At 20.1% G+C, this 24,366-nt stretch overlaps 4 protein-coding genes across 4 annotated transcripts; all 4 read left to right on the top strand.

The window, feature by feature from the left end:
- Positions 1-418: 418 nt before the first annotated feature.
- Positions 419-6,481, top strand: PADL01_0602200 (SPE2-interacting protein; the record flags this gene model as incomplete). The annotated part of the gene is made up of 1 exon (XM_028680742.1): positions 419-6,481. The coding sequence occupies one exon, from the start codon at positions 419-421 to the stop codon at positions 6,479-6,481; it is 6,063 nt and encodes a 2,020-aa protein (XP_028537189.1).
- A 1,415-nt stretch (positions 6,482-7,896) lies between these two features.
- On the top strand, positions 7,897-13,650 carry PADL01_0602100 (conserved Plasmodium protein, unknown function; the record flags this gene model as incomplete). The annotated part of the gene is made up of 1 exon (XM_028680741.1): positions 7,897-13,650. One exon carries the CDS (start codon positions 7,897-7,899, stop codon positions 13,648-13,650), a length of 5,754 nt encoding a protein of 1,917 aa, XP_028537188.1.
- A 991-nt stretch (positions 13,651-14,641) lies between these two features.
- On the top strand, positions 14,642-15,769 carry PADL01_0602000 (conserved Plasmodium protein, unknown function; the record flags this gene model as incomplete). The annotated part of the gene is made up of 1 exon (XM_028680740.1): positions 14,642-15,769. The coding sequence occupies one exon, from the start codon at positions 14,642-14,644 to the stop codon at positions 15,767-15,769; it is 1,128 nt and encodes a 375-aa protein (XP_028537187.1).
- Positions 15,770-16,590: 821 nt separating this feature from the next.
- PADL01_0601900 (conserved Plasmodium protein, unknown function) lies at positions 16,591-24,238 on the top strand (the record flags this gene model as incomplete). The annotated part of the gene is made up of 20 exons (XM_028680739.1): positions 16,591-16,881; positions 17,030-17,164; positions 17,256-17,395; positions 17,477-17,571; positions 17,701-17,924; positions 18,044-18,295; positions 18,399-18,496; positions 18,629-18,820; positions 18,937-19,288; positions 19,385-19,517; positions 19,583-19,760; positions 19,910-19,981; positions 20,088-20,185; positions 20,286-20,459; positions 20,596-21,325; positions 21,496-23,170; positions 23,364-23,612; positions 23,729-23,819; positions 23,902-24,065; positions 24,176-24,238. The coding sequence occupies 20 exons, from the start codon at positions 16,591-16,593 to the stop codon at positions 24,236-24,238; spliced, it is 5,406 nt and encodes a 1,801-aa protein (XP_028537186.1).
- Between the last annotated feature and the right edge of the window lie 128 nt (positions 24,239-24,366).

Below are 24,366 nucleotides of genomic sequence, written 5' to 3'. Positions count from 1 at the left end.
TAATTATATTTTAATTATCTATATTTTTTATGTTTCCTGTCCTATGTTTGAGCCTGAGGTGCATATCAAAGGAAACTATAAAAATATAAAATTATAAAAATATATATGTATAATAAATTTGCATATGTCTTAATATTACAACTCTTGTATTTATTAATAGACAATATATATATATATATTATATGTGCATACATGTGCTTGAGTGTTTTCTCTATTAATAAAATACAATAAGATATATGTACATATTATATATATATATATATATATATATATATATATATATATATATTTGTATATATATATATTATGTATAGAGTGTAAATATAAATGAACCAGTAACTTAAAAGTTTTCATTTTTTTTTTTTTTTTATATTTTATTATTTTTTTTTTTTTCATTGTAATAATATTTATAAAAACAATGGATGATAATTTAGTTAAGGGGTCAAACGAAGTAATTGGTTCTTGTAATTTTGATGGAATAAATGGTAATATTATGGAGAAGAATATGTGTTCTTCTGATATAATATTAGATGATACTAATAATAAATCATTATGTGATAGTAATAAGTTAAAGAAGGATAATGAGAAGGGAATTGATGAGAATATAAAAGAAACAAGTACCTGTACATATACGGTTGACGAGAATGTAATGAAGAGTAATGAAGAAAAAAATGACGAGGATGATGATGGTAGCAATAATGTGGATGTAGTAGATGATAATATTGGTACTGTACCAAAAGAAAATATGAACAATACAAACAACAATGATAATAATAATATGCAATATGATAATAATAATATAAATTACAACAACAATAATAATAATAATAGTAATAATATACAATATGATAATAACAATAATAATAATAATATTATTAATAATAATAATAATAATGATAGTGTACCATATAATATTAGCAACGACATTTTCAACAGCAATAGTAATCAGATAGTTCCATTTGTTAATAATGCAAATAATGAAGAGCAAAATAAAATGAGAGAACATATAGGTAGTCAAGAACCAGTCATATTAATAGACAAAATAGAAAGATGTCTAGTTGTTGAATGGTATGAAAATAATATTCGTAGAGAACAGAGAATATCATATAAAAAATATGGTAATGATAAAGCAAAATTAAGAGCTAAAGAATTAATTGAGAAATTAAAATCTGGAATAACATTTGAACAATTATATCCTGATAAAGGACCACCTATAGTACGTGTTTTTGAAAATGTAGGTGTTTATAATGTATCATTAATTAGAGATAGAATTGAAAGAGAGTGGAGGGTGGAATGGTTAGAGAATGGAGTTCCTATGAAAGCTAGATGGTCATGTAAAAAAGTAGGTAATGATGAAGCTCAAAAAAGAGCTGATACATTTGCTCAAAGTATGATTAAAGGTATTTTTAATCCTATATTGTTACATAAAGCAACAGGTACCAGATTTTCTAGATCTGATAAATCTGTTGTTAAAATTAATGTTTATATGAATAAAAATATAAAATGTATAACTAATGGTTTAGATGATGATAATAATACAGATAATAATAATGGTGTGAAAACATTTTCAATCAAAGGAGAAGTACCAAGTAGTCCTTTGAATCATAAAGTAACAAGAAGTTATAGAAGAAGAAAAAAAAAAAATGATATAAATAATGTCATGGAATTACAAGATGGAAATGTAAGAAACATGACATATTTGATAAATAACAACAATAATAATAATAATAATAATAATAGTTCTTATTTAAATCATAGTAATAATATGAACCCTAATATGTGTAATATGAATCTTATGGAATATCAAATGAATGAAATGTATCAGGGAAATAATATGTCTAATATGATGATGTTAGATAATAATATGAAGAACATGATACAACATAACAATATGAATAATGATCATTTGTTCAATACAGATGTATATAATGATAAAAAAAGAACTAGAAGTACTAGAATGACTAGAAAAAGAAATTTATGTAAAACTGAAAAATCGATGATAACAAAAAATGGTAATAAATATATGATAAATAATGATATAGATATTAATGATAAAAATATACAAATGAATAAAAATGATGTATTAGTAAATACATATATAGTAAAAAGTGAATTATGTAATAACTATCAAAATGAAAACAATAATAATAATAATATTAACAATAATAATATTAACAATAATAATAATAATAGTAATAATAATAATGGTATGATGATGATGATGAATAATAACAATAATAATAATAAAAAAAAAGTGAAGACACAATTAAATAATAATATAAAAAATAGTTATTATATACCAAGTGAACAATATGAAATGTTCTGTTCAGCTAATAATATCGCTAGTAGTAATAGAAATAAAAGAGCAAATAAAAATGCATACAAAATAACAAAAAGTAGTAAGAATAATGATTTTGTTAATTATAATAATATATCGAATACTATTCAAGATAATGTAACTGGTGATACACAGAATTATCAATATATGTTAAATGATAATATGAATGGGGAATATTTAAATCCAAATGAGTATCCCATAAGAAATGGAGAAGATGGTGTTGATAATTATTATCAAAATAAAAATTATTATTATCTTTATAATAATAACAATGGTATGTTAGTAAAAACATATGTAGTAGATCAAGAAGGAAATCAGAACTATGTTAAAAATAATAATTTTGTTAAAATGGAAAATGCAGATTATCTTTATGGAGGTGCATCCACAAATGGATGTCAACCAGTTGCTGATAAAACTATTAATAACAATTATGATCCATCTTTAAATAAATATAAACAAAACATGTTAGAATATAACAATAATTATAATTTAAATGTAGATAAAAAAGGTATGAACTATACAGCAATTACATCTATTTTGGATGGAAAGAAAAAAAAAAGAAAAAATTACAAATCTTCAAAAAATCGCAACATGTTAGAAGATGAATATGATAATTATACTATAAATTATAATGTTACGTGTGCAAAGGAAAAAAGAGGTAAAAATAAAAAGGACAATTGTGAAAATATTAATGATAATATATATGATAATAGAAATAATAATGAGACTTTAGTCGGAGGTAGACGAAGAAGAAAAAGTGTAATAGCAACAAGAAGAAAAAAAAATGCAAGAGGAAAATATAAAAATAATGATAACGAAGATATAAATGATATAGATGATAATGTTAAAAATATTGGAAATGAACAAGATAAAGAAAATTATGAAGAAAGAATAGAACCAGGATATATTAAAGAAGAATATATACCTCATGAGAATGAAGAAGGAGAAGTAAAAGATTTGGAAGACAATAAAGGTAGAAAAAGAAGAAGAATAAAATCATCAAAATTTTATGATAATGATGAATATATATATTCATTAGATAAAACATATAATAAAAAAAAAGCATCACAATATGATGATAATAATAATATTAATATTAATAATAATGGTAATAATATAGTACAGAATGAATATAATGGATATATGATGAATAACAATAATTATATGATAATGAATAATATGAATACAAACAATATGTTGAATAATGATGGTCATTATTTAAATAATAATATATACTGCAAGAATGAAATGCAAAATCTTCCATTTAATAATCTTAGTACAGAAAATATGAATATGATGAACATACCAAATATGGTAAATATGAACAACTTAACAAATATAAATTCTGCATATAATATAAAATCTGTAGAAAATTATAATGGTGATAAAATGAATAATCCTAGTTTCATAAATAATTGTATAGAATTTGTTGAGAATCCAAGAGGTTATAGAGTTCCATATGAATATCAATCACAGAGATTTTATGAATATTTCGAGGTACCATTAAATTCACGTAAAGAATTTGAAATGCAACAAAAATATTTCGCAAATTTATTTTCATTACATATATTGGCTGTTGGATGGAATGTAAATAAAGGGGATGGAATGGAAAATAATAATATCCCACAATTGACTGATCAAAATATGATACCAAATAGTAATAGTAATTATAATAATAATAATAATAATAACAGTAGTGGCAATAATAACAATAATAATAATAGTAACCCTTACCAACTTGTGCCATATAATGAAAAGGATAATATTATGAATAATAAAGAATTGGTATCATCAAAGGAACAAATGAATGGACAATATATTCCTTATAATTATAAACCTATATATCATATGGAACCCTTTAGTTCTGATATGAATAATAATATTAATAGTAATTGTAATTATTATGTTGACTTAGAAAATATGAACAATCCAAAGATTGATGGTAAGGAATATACATATAATGATGTCCAGACAATGAATAATTATGGAGGTATAAATAAAAAAGAAAATCTTGAAAATGTAGCAAACTATGAAACTATGATGAATTATGAAAATATTTCAAATTATAATAATCCAGATGATGTGATAAACCAAAGAAATAACGTTGCTAATATTACTGAACATAATAATAATTTGAATAATATATCTTCTATGAATGATGTACATAACGTAATAGATAAGAATAATATGAACCATATTCCATACTATAATGATATGAATAATAACATAACAAATTATTCTAACATGAATGCTATACCAAATTTAAATAATATGAATCCAATAATGATAGATCAAAATAATAATTCTGATAGTGTCGAAAAGTTTTATGACGCAATTGATGGATGTAATGTGGTTGATACAAATTATATGGTAGATACAAATAATATGGTTAATCGAATCCATTTTAATGATGTAACTAATAATAATGTAGGAAATATCAATAATAATATGACCAATCTGAGTAATCCCTATAATAACCTAAAACGAATGAACGACATGAACAGTACAGGTGAAATGAATAATAATATGGTCCATTTAAATAATAAGAACGAAATGAGTGGTTTAAGTAATATGAATGAAAATATAAATATTAATAATGTATCTGTTATAAAAGAAAATAGTAATTCGAATAATTCAAAGGATATAAATAATATGAACATGGAGAAATTATATGTATCCAACATGAATTATTCCACAAATGATTTAATACACATGAATAATAACAACAACAATAATAATAATAATAATAATAACAATAATAATAATAATAATATTAATAATAATAATAATGTGAATGTAGTTGGTATAGAAAACAGTGTTAATACCACAGTATATGATAATATGAATAATTATATACCTATGAATACCATAAATGTAAATTATATGAATGGTACTAATAATCTAAATGTGGAATATAAAAATGTAAGAGGTTATGATGAGGCGTTATCTAATAGACCCGATATGATGTCTTATAACATGTCTGGACTAGATCATTTTAATGATAATAGATATATGAATGATATGGATCCAAATGTTAAAACAAACATTTTGAATAATCATAACAATATTGGAGGTGCTAACATATCTAATAATGTATATAACAATCAAACAGATTTAATAAATAACTATTATAATAATAATAATAACAAATATGCAAATATAAATTCTAGTGATATGTACAAAGAACAATATTATAACGCACATATGAATCATCTTATAAATGATAATAAGGAAATATCCAATAATTTTGATGATTCAAAAAATAATGTTAAAGGAATAACAACTGGTGATAACAAAGATTTATTAAATGTTCATAATAATGTAAATATAAATATTAATAATACATGTAACAATAGTGATACCTCAAACATGTTGCAAGAAAATAACATTGTAACAAATAAGAAGGATCTACAAGTTATTAATAAAAATATGGTGTTAACATATACATGTAATAAAGATGATATGATAAATAATTTGAATGGTGTTAATGATTTATCAAATGAACAAAATGATGGCTCATTAAATGATAATAGAAAAAATGAGGCTTTATATATTAATACTAATCATAATGATAATAATATGAATACAAATAAGGTAAATGGAGATAATGAAATAGAGAGTACTACACATGTAGGTGAAAATAAAAATAAAATGAATGAAAATATAATACATAGTAATAATATTTACAAGAATTGTAATGGAAGTTATGATAATGTTAATGTTACATATGAAAATTCAGATCATTTATATTTTATGGAAACAGAAAAATGTTCTAGTGATAATGTAGTAAATAGAAATGCTCATAATCAATTTAAAGATTCATATTATAATTTATTAAGTCATGAAGATGTAAATAATAATATAAATAATGAAAATAATAATAATAATAATAATAATAATAATAATACTGAAGATATGACATGTAATCAGTATATAAAAAAAAGTAACAATACAAGTAATAAAATAATAAAAGAAATGAATAATTATGATTTTTATTCTAATAAAAAAATGATTGATAAATTGAGATCAACATCAAATTCGAGTACAATAAATACGGAATATTTACCTAGTAATTTATTAAATTCAATAAGTATCAATAATGTGTCACAATCTAATCAGATAAACGAACATGTGGACAAATAAACAAAGATACATATATATATATATATATATATATATATATGTATATCTTTCTTTTTAAAAAATGTCTTTTTTTTTTTTTTTTGTTAATTTTTATATATAATAAACCAAATTTATATTAAGTGTAAAATATAAAGCAATAAGTTGTATGGTTAACATAAAAAATGTAACACATATATAGAATAATATATATTAATATATATATGTATATATGGACGACTTATTCTTTTTGCATTATAATAAAATGTTATTTTTTTTTAAATATTTTTCCTCAAATATATATATATGCATATATATATATATTTTATCATATACATATATATGTGTATTATTTCTTTTATTTTTATATTTTATAAAATTGTATGTTGAACTTTTAAAATGATTAAAACTTTAAAATTATAAAAATATGAATATAAAATATTTTATATATAATAAATAAAAATAAAAGGAGCTTAATTTTTCTCATTTTTATATTTCTTTTTTCTAATATAAATATATATATATATATATATATATATATTATATATGTGAGGTAAATTTTTTTGTTCATATAAATATTTACCTCTTTCAAAATAATACAAAAATGTATTATAAGATATATATTTAACATGTATATGTATTGTTATAATATTACTTTTTTTTTTTTAACCTTATGTATAATCAAAAATATATATTATAAGAATATTATTAAATAAAATAGTTTTATTATATATAGAAAAAAAAAATTCATCTATGTTATAAAATATTAATGGGTTATTTATTAAAGAATAAATAAATGAAGTATCATATTTATAATATTATACATATTATATATATTATATATATACATATATATATATGTGTAATAAATGTGAAAGTCTTCTATCACATATTTGTAATTTTTTTTTTTTCTTATTTATAATAATAATATGGGATTAAAAAAAGAAAAAAAAAAAAACGTGCACATATATATATATTATATAAACTTGTTGATTATCAAATTTAATTATTTATGAATATAGAAAATAATGAGTGTGTTGATATTTTAAAATATTATGTTTACACTTTCGTGATATATAAATATATTATATATATATTAATGATGTGGAAGATTAAACATAATATAGTTTAATTTTTAAAATGAGGAAAAAGAAAAAAAATGTATATATTATACATATAAATATATATTTATATATATATTTATATTTATATATATTTTAATGTACTTATATTTTTATAATACATAAATATACATATGATATATATATTATTATCGTTTAACGTGAAATAAAAAAATAAAAAAAAGAATTCCTTATTTATCTTACATATTATATATTATATATATATATATATATATATATATATATATATATATATATATATATATTTATATATTTATATTTAATATATATCCTTCTTACACAGAACAATAAGAAACGATGAAAAGTTTTTTGTTTAAAAATATTAATAAATATGATCAAGAATATAAAAACAAATATAAATATCTTGATATAGGGAATGAATGTTATAAAAATAAACGCCTATTTTTACACTTACGTAATAATATTTCTATATACACAAAAAAAATAAAAGTAGAAATAGGTAATGTCCATAAAAGTAAAGTATTTTATAATACTTATCATAATAACCTTTGTAGAAGTAAAAACATAATTAAAGTAGATCATATTTATAATAATAAAAGAGTATTGTTCTCATTATATAATAAATTATATAATAGAAATATAACAAAAGATATTAGAGGGTGTAAAAAAAGTGAGCACATTAAGAGAAAAAATATTTTGTTATTAAAAGGTAAGGATAGAGAGAAAAGGAAATTAAATTTGGTATATTACGAATTGAAGGGAAATATAACAAAGCCATGTAATTGTGCTATTAATAATAAAGATAAGTATATGTGTAAATATAAGTGTGATAATAAGTGTAAGTATATGAATAATATTAATATTAATATTAATAATTACTATATAAATTCAAATAATATTCAATATAATAAATGTGCTGAGAAAAATATTTTTAGTGTTAATATAAACAAACACTATATTAAAAATTATTACCACATATTTTATTACAATCCATATAAAATGAGAACAATGCTATTTAGTAATTTTGCTCAAGCAGCTATTTCATTAAAAAAAGAAAAATGTATAAAATTTTCTAAACTGAACTTAAGTGATTTGTTAATATTTATAAATAAGAATTTATTAGAAGATGATGTTAGTATAAAGACTTGGAATAATTTATTTGTTCAATTAGATAAACTGATATCTAAAAAGACAAAGAATGAAGAACAGAAAGTAGAAATCTCTACATTTTTTGATGGTCTAACGAATTATGAATGTTATGTACTTATAGATAATCTTAAAGATATTGAAGAGGGTGTAAAAAATAATATTTGTGATAGTATATTTTTTGAATGTTTTGTTAACAGTTTGAAGAATAGGGATATTACTTTTTGGTATGAGAGGAAGGGACTTGAAAATAAAAAAAAATTAGAAAAGTGTAATAATAATATAAAGAATGATCATGGTTATGATGATACAAATGTTATGATAAAGAATGAGAATATAGAAAATAAAAGAAACGAAAGTAAAATAAAATCATATATAAAGAAAAATATAAAAGGATTTTTAAATATATCATCAAGTGAAAAAAATAACAACATATATAATAATAATAATAATATTATTATTATTAATAATGATAATATAGAAAAATCAAAAGATGATTTAATGAAGACATATATAAATGATAATATGAATAAAAATGACGAAAATGATAAGATAAATGATAAATTAAGAATTTATTCAAATAATAATATAAAAGATGTAAAAATGATTAAAAAATGGTTTAATCTTATTAGTTATTTTCATAACAAATGTGAATATATAATAATAATAAAAGAATATTTAAATAAAATATTTCGACAAAATATTGATGAATTAATAGCTATAAATTATTTTTCAAAAACAGTTCATTATTTAACAAATCAAATAAATAGTAAAAGTATTCATGCTATCATATATACTTATGAGAATAAATTAGAATTAATGAAATCATATGATTTTAGTTATAGTTTAATAATATTATTAAGGTTTTTAATATTAAATCATAATTTATTTAATAAAATCATTGATTATGCTATAGATGATCCATTAAAAAAATTTGAAGAATCAAAATATTTTATTCGTTTTATTAAAAGTATAGATACATATCCATTAATATATCCTAATAATATAATTTATAATAATACAGAACTATTTCAAAAGAATATGAATGATTTATATAATTTTACATTTACAATATTTATAAAAAAATTAAGTATGAGATTAAATGATTATAATATATCGAATTTATTATTTATATCTGAATGTTTAAGTGAAGTTATATTTATACCTAATACACAAAATAATATATTACATATATTTATTAATAAATTAAGATATCATATAAATAATTCAATAGATATATTATCAGTTGATAATTATATGTTAGTACGTCTTTTTAAAATATCATCTATTTTTTCCTTTGTACCAGAAAAGGAAATATATATAATAAAAAGTATTAGAAATAACAAAGACAAAAATTTTATGAAAAGTAAGGAATTTATGCATCATATGAATTCTAAACAATATGTAAACACACCAACATTGGTGAAGGATTATAGAAACTATCTAAGAAATAATAGAAGGACTGGTAGACACACCATAGCAGTTATGAATACAAATTATGTGAAGATGGAAAATATTTATAATTCTAACAAGGAAAAAAATGATATATATTTTATGGATGACATACAAAATGATGATTTAATATATGATATTAAAGAAGAAAAGGATAAATTACATAAGTATCATCATACAAATGAGCAGCAAAATTTTATTAGTAATATAAATAATAATAATATAAATCTAGAAAACAATAATGCCAATGAAAAATATGTAATTTCAAAAAATAAAGCTCAAATATACATCAATAATACAAAAAACAAAATAAGTGCACTTTTATGTAGTAAGGCAAATGATATATATAAAGAGGAAGAACTGGATGAACTAAAAAATGTGAATAATAATATATATTATAATATAAATAAATCTTGTGAAAAAAATGATATTTATTATAATGATAAAGAGAATGATATAGACACTTCAAAAATAAATAAAAATAAAAAAATTCTTAAACATACAGATGAACATAATGTTAAGGAACAAATAATATCTAATGAATCAAATAGAAAAAAAAACTTATCTTTTAATTTACAAAATGATAAAGTTATAAATTATTATTATGAAGGATCAGAACTATCTGAAGCATGTGAAGGTAATAAATCTCATATAAATTCTTGTGTTACACAATATGATTTGCTACAAGTGAAGGATGATAAAATATGTGATTTAACGAATTATCTAATAAATTATAATATGAATCAAGATGTAAATAAGAAATATAAAAAAAATAAATTCTTATTAAAAAATATCGTTTTATTATTGTGTTCTCAAATAGATAAGAAATTAGAAGATATGATAAACGAAATGGAAAATAAGAAAATAAATTTTTTCATCGAAAAAAAAAATCAAAATAAAAAAAAATATATTCCTATGACTAAAGAACAATTAATTCAAGAAATAAAATATATCAATGAAATGAATGATGAGAAAAAAAATATAAATAATAATAATGAATATATTAATATGAATAAGGATAAAAATAATAATATATCAAATTATAATAATAATAATAAAATGCAAGAATTATATAAACATTCTTTAATATTTTATGATATCAGTGTTTTAAGTGACATAGTAAAATTTAGTCATTTCTCTATTAATACAAATAAACATACGTACGAATTAATTAAATGTATAAAAAAAAGACTGGAAGAAATAATGAATTTTTATTATATAAAAAGTAATAAACATGAGGATGAAAATATATTACATATTACAAAAAGAATAAATAATATAAATGATAATAAAAAGAAAAATGTTAATTCGAATGATAATTTAAAAAATAATATAGATACAAAGGAAGTTACATATTATAAGGGTAAAAATATAAATGATGAAACACAAAAAAATAAAAATAATACATGTACTACATATAATATATCAAATATGTTTAATAAAAACAACACAAATATAGATATAATAAAATATAAAGATAATACATATAATACAAATGGTGATAATGTCGATGATATAATGTTACAAAATATTACTACATTCAAATTATATAATTTTTATTGTGCATGTCGAAATTTTAGTCCCTCATTTTTATTTGCGTTCTCAGATATTTTATTAAAACTTACACCCAAAATAAACGTTATAGATACTGAAAAGCATGTTGATTTATTTAATAAAAAGTATATTCAAAAAATAGAACATGTAAAAACATTTGAAAGAATTCGTAATAAAAACATCACCATTCCTTTTATAGTTTCTTTATTACATTCTTTAAAAATTATGATATCATCTAATTTATTCTTAACCAATAATTTATTAAATACGCATATAAGTACTATGGTTCAGTATGCATATTATGTTTTATTTTATTACTATTACAACAAGTATATGAAAATATGTCCAACGGACAAAATATATCATAAAGAATCAGAGAAGGAAGTAAAGAGTTGTGAGAAATTATCATTACGTGATAATATTACAAATATGTTAAGGAAAAAAAAAGAGAAAGATCAAAATAATATAAACAATCTGAATAATAAAGTACATTCAAATGAAGATTCTTATAACACTACAAAGTATATCGATATGATGGATAATAAAATAAAACTTGATAATAATAATAATATTACAATGAAAGAGGAGTTTCTAGACAATATTAATGATATAGATAAAAATAATGAACACATAGAAAAGTTAGGTAAAAGTGTGGACCCCTTGAAGTATAAAAATGAATGTCTTATGTATGACAGTGATGATGAAAATGGTAATAATAATAATAATATTAATAATAATAATAATAATGTTCATAATAATCACAACAATTGTGATAATATTTTAAAAAGTCCTAATGATGAGGAAGGTTCTGCTATTTCTAGTATAATAAAATTGAATAAAAAGAAAAACAAAAGATTAGTAATCTTTGAAGATTTAACACTTGACGACTTGTGTAATATATATTTGTGTTTATGTAGCTCTTTATATTTTTTAAATAGAGCAGAAGAGAAAACTAATGAAATAAAACATTTGATTTATCTAGAACATAAGTTTTTAAAATTAATTACAAAAATAAAATATATGAAATATTTGTCAGATAATTTTATTTTTTTTTTATTTAAGGCTCCTTCTACATCTAAATTAGAACAAAAATTAGATGCTATTATTCCTTCTATAAAAATTAAAAATCCAAAAAAGAAAAAAAGTATATCAGATATTTTTTCTTCAACAACATATACACAACATATGCACATTATGAGTTTGCCTGCAGCAACAGCTTTTTTTTTATGTAAAATAAAATTATCTATGTCATCAAGTGGTAGTAAAGAATTAAATATGTTAAGAATTGAGAATACAAAAAAATTATTTGATATATTAATTGATGATTATAAATTGTTAACAAATTGTATTGAAGAGCTTTTTATAAATCCTATTCAAAATGAAAATAAAGACAGCACAAAATTAATAGACAAAAAAGAAGAAGATAGTAATAAATCAATGAATAATATTAGATCAACTATATATAGTAGAAAAGTACGTAGATATCCATATTTGCCTTATCTAATATCTAATAAGGTTTCTATGAATCATAATGTTTATTTTAAAGCTCTTATAAGTGACATGTTTTTTGGTGTTCATGAAGTAACTACATTATATGGTTTACAAATAACATTATTGAAGACTGTAAAACATTTAGAAAATGCTCAAGTTAATTTGAATGTTAATTATAAGATAACACAAATTCAACCTATTCATAATGATGTACTTAATTATTTATCAGAACTTTCTAATGTAGTTAAAGATTGTTTATATACAATATTTTTGTCACAACCTTATATTCATAAATCTCCAAAGAAATATACAACAAAAAGTTTAGTTAATTATTTTATTAATAAATGTAGATTTGTCAGAGATTATAACATTTTTGATGATTCAAATAATAAGTCATTTACTGATGTGAAAAGTCACAAATATATGACGAGAGAATTCTATAATTAAATTATGAAAAGTTACGAATGTTTCCTATTATTATGTACAACAAGAACAAGTATGTAAAATAAAAAAATAAAAAAAAAAAAAAATACATATATATATAATATATATATATATATATTATCTTTTGACCTCTTTTTTTCTTGTTTTATATTTTTTTTTTTTTTTTTTTTGTGTATAAAAAATATAAAATGGAACACATATATAATAAATATTGTATATACCTTCGCGTTTTCTTTCTTTCTTTATATATTATACTTTTATTTATTTATTTATTTTATATGTTTTTGTTTGTGATATTATTTAACAATTTTATTTTTTTGATTATAATCTATTTGTTTAATGTTTCTTTTCAACTATTGTTGTTTGAGTTAAAAAAGATACAATAAAGAAAAACAAAAAAATAAACAAAATAATATTACTATAATATTATTATATATATATATATATATATAGTGGAAAATAATTTTGAGTTAGACAAATATAAATAAAAAAACATATATGCATACAATGTACTATGTAAATATAATATATATATATATACATATACTTATGTTCGTTTCCTGTTTTCCTTTTTTTTTAAATATTATGATTATTTCACTTTATATTAAAATTATTTCCTGAGAATATATTTATTTATTTTATTTTAGCTCACTTTATGTTCTTTAAATAGTTTAAAACGATTAACATTTCAAAATGTTGATGTGTAATTATATAGTGTGAAAATAAGGATAATTTAAGAAATGTAATAAATTTTGATAAAAAAAAAAAAAAAAAAAAAAAAACACACAAATTTGTATATAATATATATACATATATATTTATATTTATATATACCTTTAATTTTGTTCTTGAATTTGCTTCTATATCATTCTGTCTACATTTATATCCTTAAAAGTTATATGATATATATATATATATATTTATTTATTTATATATACATTTGTGTAGTCGTTTTAAAAAATATTGATACTCATTCTAAATAGTAATAAGCAAAATGACTAAGGAAAATCTGCAGTGTGATAAATACGAAAAGAGAAGTACAACATTAAATGGTAATAATAATAGTAATAATAAAATAGTGTCAAATAATTATGTAGAAAATATAAATACAAAGAATAATGATGATGATGAGAATGATGTTCAGAAATGTTTTGCTTCGTTAAATAGCACCATTGAAGATATGAATATTCAATTTAATAATATATTAAAAGATAATGAAGAGAAATATATATTAGCATTTAATACATATATGTATGATGTTCAAAAAGAAATAGGTGTGTTAAAAAAGATCGTAAAAGAAGAGAAAATAAAAAAATTAAAAGATGAGAAAATGAAGAAATTACAAAAGGAATTGAAGTGGTATATAAACGAATGTTTAAGATTAGATAAAATATCTGAATATTTAAAAAAAGAAGCTGATAAGTGGAAAAGGAATAGTGAGCTTATGAAAAGCCATATGTTATTTTTAGAAAGAAAATTATATAAAATATATGAAAAAATTATTTATAAAGAAAATATAAAGAAAGAAAATGATATTATAAAAGATGATAAAATTATAAAAATAAAGAAATCAGAAAGTGAAATACATTTAAAAAAAAAAGAATTATGTAATGAAAGAAAAGATATAAAACAATTGTTTAGTGATATAAAAAAAAATGATGATGAAAAAAATATAAAAAAAGATGAAACATATAAACAAATCGATTTGAAAATAACAAATCTAGAAAAAAAATTAAAAAAACAAATCAATATAAATTCGAGTTTACAACAAAAATTAGCTAATTATTATATCGAAAAATCAAAATATGAAAAATTATTTATAGATTGTGTTCAACAAATTAAAAGAGATCTAACAAAACGAACATTAAGAAAAGATAAAGAACAATATGTCCAACATAATTTTTCTTCTCTATTAAATAAATCAGAATTTAATAATTTTACTAACGATGAAAAAAAAAATATATTAATATCCTTTTTTTCTACAAATGATATCATATATTTTATGAACAAATATGTATTTAGTAAAGAAAAAATTCCTATTTATAATAATAATGAAAATAGCTACTCCAGAAGTACAATAAAGTATCAAAAAAGGTCCGATATTTCTCCCTTCATATTGTAAATTATATGCTTCAAATGGATACACACATAAACATAAAAATAAAACAAACACAAATGTATATGTATAATTATATGTGTATTTATATGTATATTTTTTTTTTACTCCATGTTGATGCATTTACATATATATATATATATATATATATTATATTATATTTATTATTTTTTTTTTTTTTTTTTTTTTTTAATTATATATATACATATATGTGTAATCCTGTTTATGATATGTAATTAAGAGAAAACCAAACTTTAGATACATGCAAAATTTTTAAATGATATATTTCATTATTGTTTGAAATATTAATAAACAGATTAAATCAAAAAAATTCTGTGAAATATTTTCTGTCCTATTAATTATATATATGTATAAAAAAAAAAAAAATAAAATAAATATATAATAATATAATTATATTGTCTTATATAGTTTTCTAAAACTGTTCATCATGTATTTCTTTTAAATTTAAAAAAAAAAAAAATAATAATAAGACATATAACAATGAAAAATATAATTATATATTAAAAAAAAATATATAATACTCTTATTAATATTATTATTATTTTTTTTTTTTTCTCTCTTGTTCTTTTTATTATTTATTTATTTATTTTTTTTTGAAATGCCTTCAAGTGCATTCTTTAATTATAGTTTACAATTAAAAAAAGAAATAATAATATAAAACAAGAGAAATAGATACAATAAAAAAGAATGTTAGATACCAAAGTAAACAAAAGGATGTGAGTTAAAAGGTATGAAGACATTTTATATGCTCATCATTTTGATAATATTTTATATGAAATAACATATAAAAAATTTTTTTGTAAAAAATGTTTTTAATAAATAAATTAAAGGATATATTTTATTACAATGAGGAAAATAAAGACTTAGAAAAAGGGAAATTAAAAAAACAAGTTCACGTAGGTGAGCTTAATGATGAAATATGGTTATACAAAGAAGAATACAAGAAAGAAAACTTGAGTGAAGAATATATTTCTGAAGAAGAGTATGAAGGAAAGGAATATGATGATGATGAAATCGAAAGAAAACCAAAGGATCATTTTTTAGAAGTACCTTTATTTGATGAAGATTATAATGGAAGGGACATAAATAAAAAATTGGTTATTATATAATAATAAAATGATACAATATATAAAAAAATTTTTTATATTATATATTAAGAATATGTATTAAACGTGTTCATTTATGTAATATTATATATATGTATACATATATATATATATATTTTTTATTTTTAAAAATATATAGAATTATTTGTCGAATAAGATGATTAAACCAATTAAAATAAAAGAGGAGGAAGTTTTGAGTGAAGAGAGCATAAGTACAACTGATGATGAAGAAGATATAGAAGAGCCATTTCTTGATTTATATGAGGAATTAAAAGTAAACAGATAAATATAATGCATATATTTAAACAAATAAGTGTTATTTAAGAAAATATATATATATATATATATATATATCTATTTTTTAGAGAGAACAAAGTATAAAAGAATTCTATAATCCAATGCTAAAACCTAGATTGTGGCGTTTCGAATTTTTTATAAAGTATATTCATAATTTAGAGAGTCAAAAACAGAAGAATTTTTACTTAATATCTTTTGGAAACAATAAGTAGGTTTAAAATTGTTTTTATAACACGTAATATATATATATATATATGTATATTATTTATTTATACATAATATTTTATAGAAAACTAAAACTTTATGGGTCTTTGAAGAATGAAATTTTGTATACTCCTGGATATACTTTAGAAGCAGGAGAAGTTAAATATTTGAGAGTTCCACGTAAGAAAGAATAAATATAAATATAAATATAAATATAAATACATAATATATGTACATACATATATATATATATATATATATATATGTTAGAGATATACATACTCTTTCCATTTTAACAATTTTGTGCAGTGCCAATATGGACAGAAAAAGAGATGAGTATATCATATAATGATTTAGAAAATTTTGAATTAGGAATAGAAATGTGGAGAATAAAAGGACTTGTATTCAATGAATTATATGCATGTGCTAAAAAGACGTTAAAGGATATAATTGAAGCTGAACCTGATATGAACATAATACTGAAAAGAAAAATCGACAAAAAAAACATAATTTTTGAAACACAACGATTGGGGGTAATATATACATATATATATATATATATATATATATATATGGATTATATATAATTCATATAATTATTGTATATTTGTATTGTTAATATATTATTATATATTTTTTTACATTTTTGTAGGTATATATGCAGCTATCAGAAATATTTGAATTTCATATGGCATTAGATAGTTGGTGGTTTATATCTACTGCTGAAATGCCAACTTATTTAAAAAAGCTTCCAAAATTTTTGAGATTTAAATTTCCTTTAAGTGAAAGAGATTGGATAATACACAGTTCTTATAATTCGTCAAATAACTTTTGGCTTTATCCAGGATATTTTTGTTTCATAGGAACATATCAACAATTAGCGAATGCTTTTTTTATACTTACAGTAATATATGATGCTATATATATTGTTATAAAAAAAAAAAATAATAAATAAATAATTATATATATATATATGTATATATATACATATATATATTTTTTTTTAGGTGCTATGTTATAACTCAAATTATAGATATAAACCGCCCATTTTGTTGGGCTCCTGTATCATATCTCTAAAATCTGTCACAGAATATCCCTTTTTTAAGTTAGATTACATATAAATATATATATATATATATATGTATGTACGATTATGCATATTTAGAACATCTTTTTATGTATACTTCAAAAAATAAATTTTTTTTTTTTTTTTATTTACATTATTTTTTCTTATCAGAGGAATTGTAAAAAAATTAACATTAGACAAAAGTCGATTTAAACAAGGAGAGATAGTGGGGAATATAAAATGTTTTATTAATAGTTATGGGGTGGAAGAAAATGATATGAACATACAGAGGCCTAGCCAACCATTAAGTGATGCAACATTAGTTAATCAGTTAATATTAAATGATCATTATTTAGTAATAAGGTTTGTACATATATATATGTGTGTATTTTTTTTTTTTTTTTTGTATGTTTTTCTATATTTTTATGTGCTAATTTTACCATATTTACATTAGTTTTATTATTTTTCTTTCCTTTTAGAGTAATTAAATGTGAGAATTTAGCCATCAGTAGTGTAGATTTAAACAATGTGAATATAAATGTTTGGGTCAAGTGGGATGGAATGGTTAATAAAACTGATACAGTAACTAAAACCACATCTCCATTTTTTTATCAGAATTTATATTATCCTATAAGACTGGTGGATAAAAAAGAATTAACAAATGAAAATTTAATAAGAAATGTATTACCGATAGATTTAATATCAAAGGGAGATATATGTTTTGAAGTTCATAATAATAATGAAATTTATTCTACCATATTAGGTATTTTTGAGTTACCCTTTGCTGACATATTTAATTATGGTACAGAAGATTATAGATCACTAGCTCAGGTTAGTATAAAAAGGATATATATATAATATATATATATATATATATATATATATATATATATATATATGTATGTATATTTTATTTTTTCTTATTAGGAGAATACTAAAAGTACATCTCAATATAATGATTATAACGAATTTGGAAGTGGACGTATGGATCCCACCATTGATAATTATGATGATTATTACGTGAAGAAATATAAGACTATTGTTTATAAAAATACATTAGGTAATTGAATAAATAAATAAATAAATATATATATATATATATTATTTATATCTTTTTACCTTCAGAATTAATGTACTCTAAGGTTCATTTAAAAGCATTAAATAAAGAAAACATACATACCAAGAAAGAGTCTACAATATCTGTGGAAGCTTTTGTTATTCCTCCACTACCACACAATCTAGTTTTTATGAAAGAGGAAAAGGCTCAAAATTCTTCTATTATATATAAGTCCATGTCGAAAAGGTATTTAAGATGACAAGAAAATATGTTTCAAGAGTTAATATATGATAGTATATGTAAATAAGTTTTTAATATTCTACAAATATATTGTATTTTTATTATATTTAAAAAATAATATATATATATATATAATTATATCTTATTTTATATAGATGGGAAAAGGACTTTTCCAAATTTAACGATACATATAATCAATGGTTTCCAAAGGCAATTAAAAATAGAAAGTAATAAAATAAAAATAAAAATAAATAAATAAATATATATATATATATATATATATATATATATGTAAATATTCCAAACACATATTATATATTTCTTCTCTTATAGTTTTCCTTGTATAAGCAGAAACGATTTTGATAATAACTATTATCCCTTGTGTAGTTTTGTTACATCGATTAATTTACCTGCACAAGTGTCAACCCCTGGTAAGGATAAAGTCATAAATAAATGATATATTTTGTTATGGAGACATATACATATAAATATATATATATATATATATATATATATTATATTGTTTATTAGGCCCTCTGTTTCATTGGCTGAACAATATTGAATATATTGAAAATGAGGATGAATCCTCCATTTTTACTTCGCCCTATTTTTTTTTATCCTATAAAAAGGGGACAATCCAAGATCATGTTCTTTTATTGTGTTGTTGTTTGAAGGGTTTGGAGTATGATGCATATGTTTGCAAAGGTAGTTACATATAAAATTTTATATTTTTATATGCACATATGTGGTATAATATTACATATATATGTATATAATATATATATATAATATATATATATATATGTATGTGTGTATGTAATTTTTAATTTTTACATTTAAGGAACTATAAATAATGGGAAGAAGGAACATTATTGGGTTATGACGAGACACGAGGAAGGGTGGATATGTTTTTGGGAGGTTACTAATAAATGCATTATACATTTGAAGAATAGATGGAATAATAATAATTTTTTAAAAAATTCAGATATTATAATGGAAAATGAAATGCTTAGAAAGATAAATATGCAAAACTATAATAAATATTACAGTGGTGAATATTTAATGAATTTTGTTAAGTATGGTTTAGAAGAGTTAAAAAAGAAAGAAAAAGAAATAAGAGAAGAATATGATATGAAAGAAGAAAATAAATTATATTCTATGGATATGTATGGTGATAAGAAAATGAAGGATGAAAAAGTAAATGTTGATGAAATATTATATAATGATGAAGAATTTTTTAATAATATGTTTGAAATAAAATATGAAAAAACGAATACATATAAATGTAATAAAACATTAAAATATTTATTAGAGAATTTTTCAAAGTATATTCCTATATCTCCTAAGATGTTTCTTTTAGATTATGAAAATACATTAACATATGTTCCATATTCATCAATAGAAATAGTATTTAATGATGAACAATTATATGGAAATATGCAAAATCTTCATCCCGCATGTATCTTATATGACTTGGAAAATAATTATCATTGGAGACCTTTCCTTAACCATGCCCCTTCTCAGATAAAAAACGAAATTACAATTTCTACTCCTTTAAGTGACAAACTATCGTAATGATAAAATAAAAATATATAAACATAAAAATAAAAATAAATATATATATATATATATATATATATATATATATATTTAGTATAATCTTATATTGCAGATTCATAATTATCTTATTTTCCTATATTCTTATTTTATTTATTTATTATTTTTTTTTTTTTTGTGTTAGGGTTAAGTATACCAAAGATCTGGAGGAAGAAATCAGGGAAATGATTCTCTTCATGAGAAACAAGGAGGGGCTCGAAACGAATTTTAACGAATCGTCAGAAATAAGACATTTCCTAGAAATGTATATAGACCTATGTGAATATAAATTAAACTTGGATAATAATTATAATACCAAACCAGAAAATTATGAAGTCTCAGAAGAAAATAGGAAAAAAAAGGAAGGAGGAAAAAATAAAAAAGATGAAACAAATGGAAATATCATAGAACAGAATGTAAATAATCAAATGGTAGATAGAGTGGAAGGAAAAAATACATGGAGTCAATATAAAAATGATTTTTATCCAAATATAGAAGCACAGTATGTAAATAAGGAGGATTTAAATTTTTATAATTCTTATCATCCAGTTCAAAATATTGAAATGATGAATAAAGAAAAAAAACAGCATTTAACTAATATACCAAATGATTATATATATGGAATGAATGATGAAATATATAATAATGGAAAAGAGCAATATATAAAAAATTATGTTTTTAATAAGGATAATAGTGCTAATGTATTGAATAATTATGATGAAAATGTAAAAAGGAAAAATATTAAACGATTTAGTACATCTGCAGTACATCGTAAAGAAAATATTGAACATGAGAAAAAAAAGGAAGTGCTGAAGGAAAATAAAAATAATATATTTAAAGGAGAGCTTAATAATTTATGTAATGATACGAATCAACAGAAAAGCAATTGTGATATTTACAATGAATATTGCGATGATGAATATTGTGAAGAGATTTATAAAGAATTGAAGGAAAAGTATTATTATGATAAGGATGAAAATAATGAACAGGAAGAGGGATATTATAAGCATATGGAGAATATACCTAACAAATTTATAAAGAAATACAATAAGAAACATAATAATTTATGGAAATTACAAAAAAGTTTAGAAAAGAGGTCAAAACGTATAAAAGATGAATTAAGAGGTAAAAAATTATGGATGAATAATAATGTAGGAAAAGTAAATAAAGAAATGTTCGCTAATTTTATAGATACAAATAATTATTTGATGGAAAAATTGGGAACTAATACAAATATTAAAAAATCAGATAATTATTCTGAATATATACAAAATATTAGAGATAAGGAAATGAATGGGTATCTTTTTATACCATCAAAAGAAATATATAAAGAAATAGAAGAGAAAAAAAAAAAAAAAAAAAAAAATTATTATAGTGATGATAATAATAATTATTGTAACATTCCTTACAAAAATCATCTTAAAAATAACAATTATCATGTTATGAAAAATAATTTAAAAATATTCTCTAAAAGAAAATTTAAGAAAAAAATAGATAGAAATATATTAATAAATCTAAAATGTGCTTATAATTTAAGCAGAGTGAAAACAAAATTGTCAAAATATAAGTTCCTTTCCATTAAAAATAAGTTGAGAACAATTAAAGAAGAACATAGAGATTCTACAAAAAGACCTATATATTTAATTCATTCAAATAGGGAAATCATAAATAAAGACATAACAAATAATTGTGATTTATCAAATGATGAAGAATTGGTTGATTCAAGAAATAAAAAAAAATTTGTTACACAAAGTGAACATCAAATGTATGGGGACCAAAATATGTTTGGAATGAATTATGATCAAATGGGAATAGACCAAGTAGGGAATAAAAAAATAAAAATAAATAAACAAATAAATAAATTAATATATGAATAAATATAAATATATAGACAAATAAATGACTATATATATATATATATATATATATATATATATATATATATATGATATAAACAAAAAAATAAATAAACATATGCATAAAAATATATTTGTGTATATTTTATTTTTTTAGAGTAACATATATAAAAAGAACCAGAATGAAAAACGAATACAACAGCATGATCCATATGTTATGAATAGAAATGAACAACTTTCAACAAATATATATGATGACCTTAGAGAAGGAAGAAATCCACAAGTTGAAAATCCATCAAAAACAAAAGAAGATTTTTCTTGTCCTCCTAAAACATGGTCACGATTAAGTCCAACGTCTAAATATGTGGCTCATCAAATATCTCAATGGAATTGGTATTATTCACTGGTAAATAATTATTCAAAATATAAACATTAAAAAAATAAAATATATTATAAGCTTATAATAATAATAATAAAAATAATAATAATTTTTTTATATGTGTATATGTTTCTTATTTGTAGGAAGAACAATATTTTAATTGGCAATATTATAAATTTCCGGTTCCTCCCAACCATACTTTCGTAGGATTTCCAATTCATTTTTCAACAATAGGTAAAATATATATATATATTATTATATCCTATATTTTTTTCATTCAATTTTTTATGTTTTTTTATTTTTTTCTTCTTTCTAGATTTTACTGAGGTAAAGTCCTTTTTATTAAATTCCAAAAGGTTTGAAAATATAATGAAACTTTCTATATATAAAATATCCTTTGTGATATATTCGAAGGTCTATCCTTTGATTGGTGGAATTATGTCCAACTGGGTATTCCTAGGCTGTTTAGTTCCTTGGATGGTAAACAGATGAATATATATAAATAAATAAATAAATATATATATATATATATATGCGATGTCTCCTTCATGTATTTCTTTCTTTCTTTTTTTTTATTTTGTACTGTTCAGACTGCTCAGGAAAGGGAGACCAAGATGAAGAAGACTTCCAAAAAAAATATCAATAAGAGATAAAATTAAAAATGAATAAACAAATAGATGCATAAATATATATATATATATATATATATATATATATGTGTTTTTTTACATTAATAATTATGTATATATTTTCCTTTTTTGTGATGAGCATCCCGTTTATA

Source organism: Plasmodium sp. gorilla clade G2, assembly GCF_900097015.1.
Source record: "Plasmodium sp. gorilla clade G2 genome assembly, chromosome: 6".
In the NCBI taxonomy this organism is placed as follows: Eukaryota; Apicomplexa; class Aconoidasida; order Haemosporida; family Plasmodiidae; genus Plasmodium; species Plasmodium adleri (nom. inval.).
The sequence above is the reverse complement of the archived record's forward strand: the minus strand, read 5'-3'. Positions and strand labels throughout refer to the sequence as shown.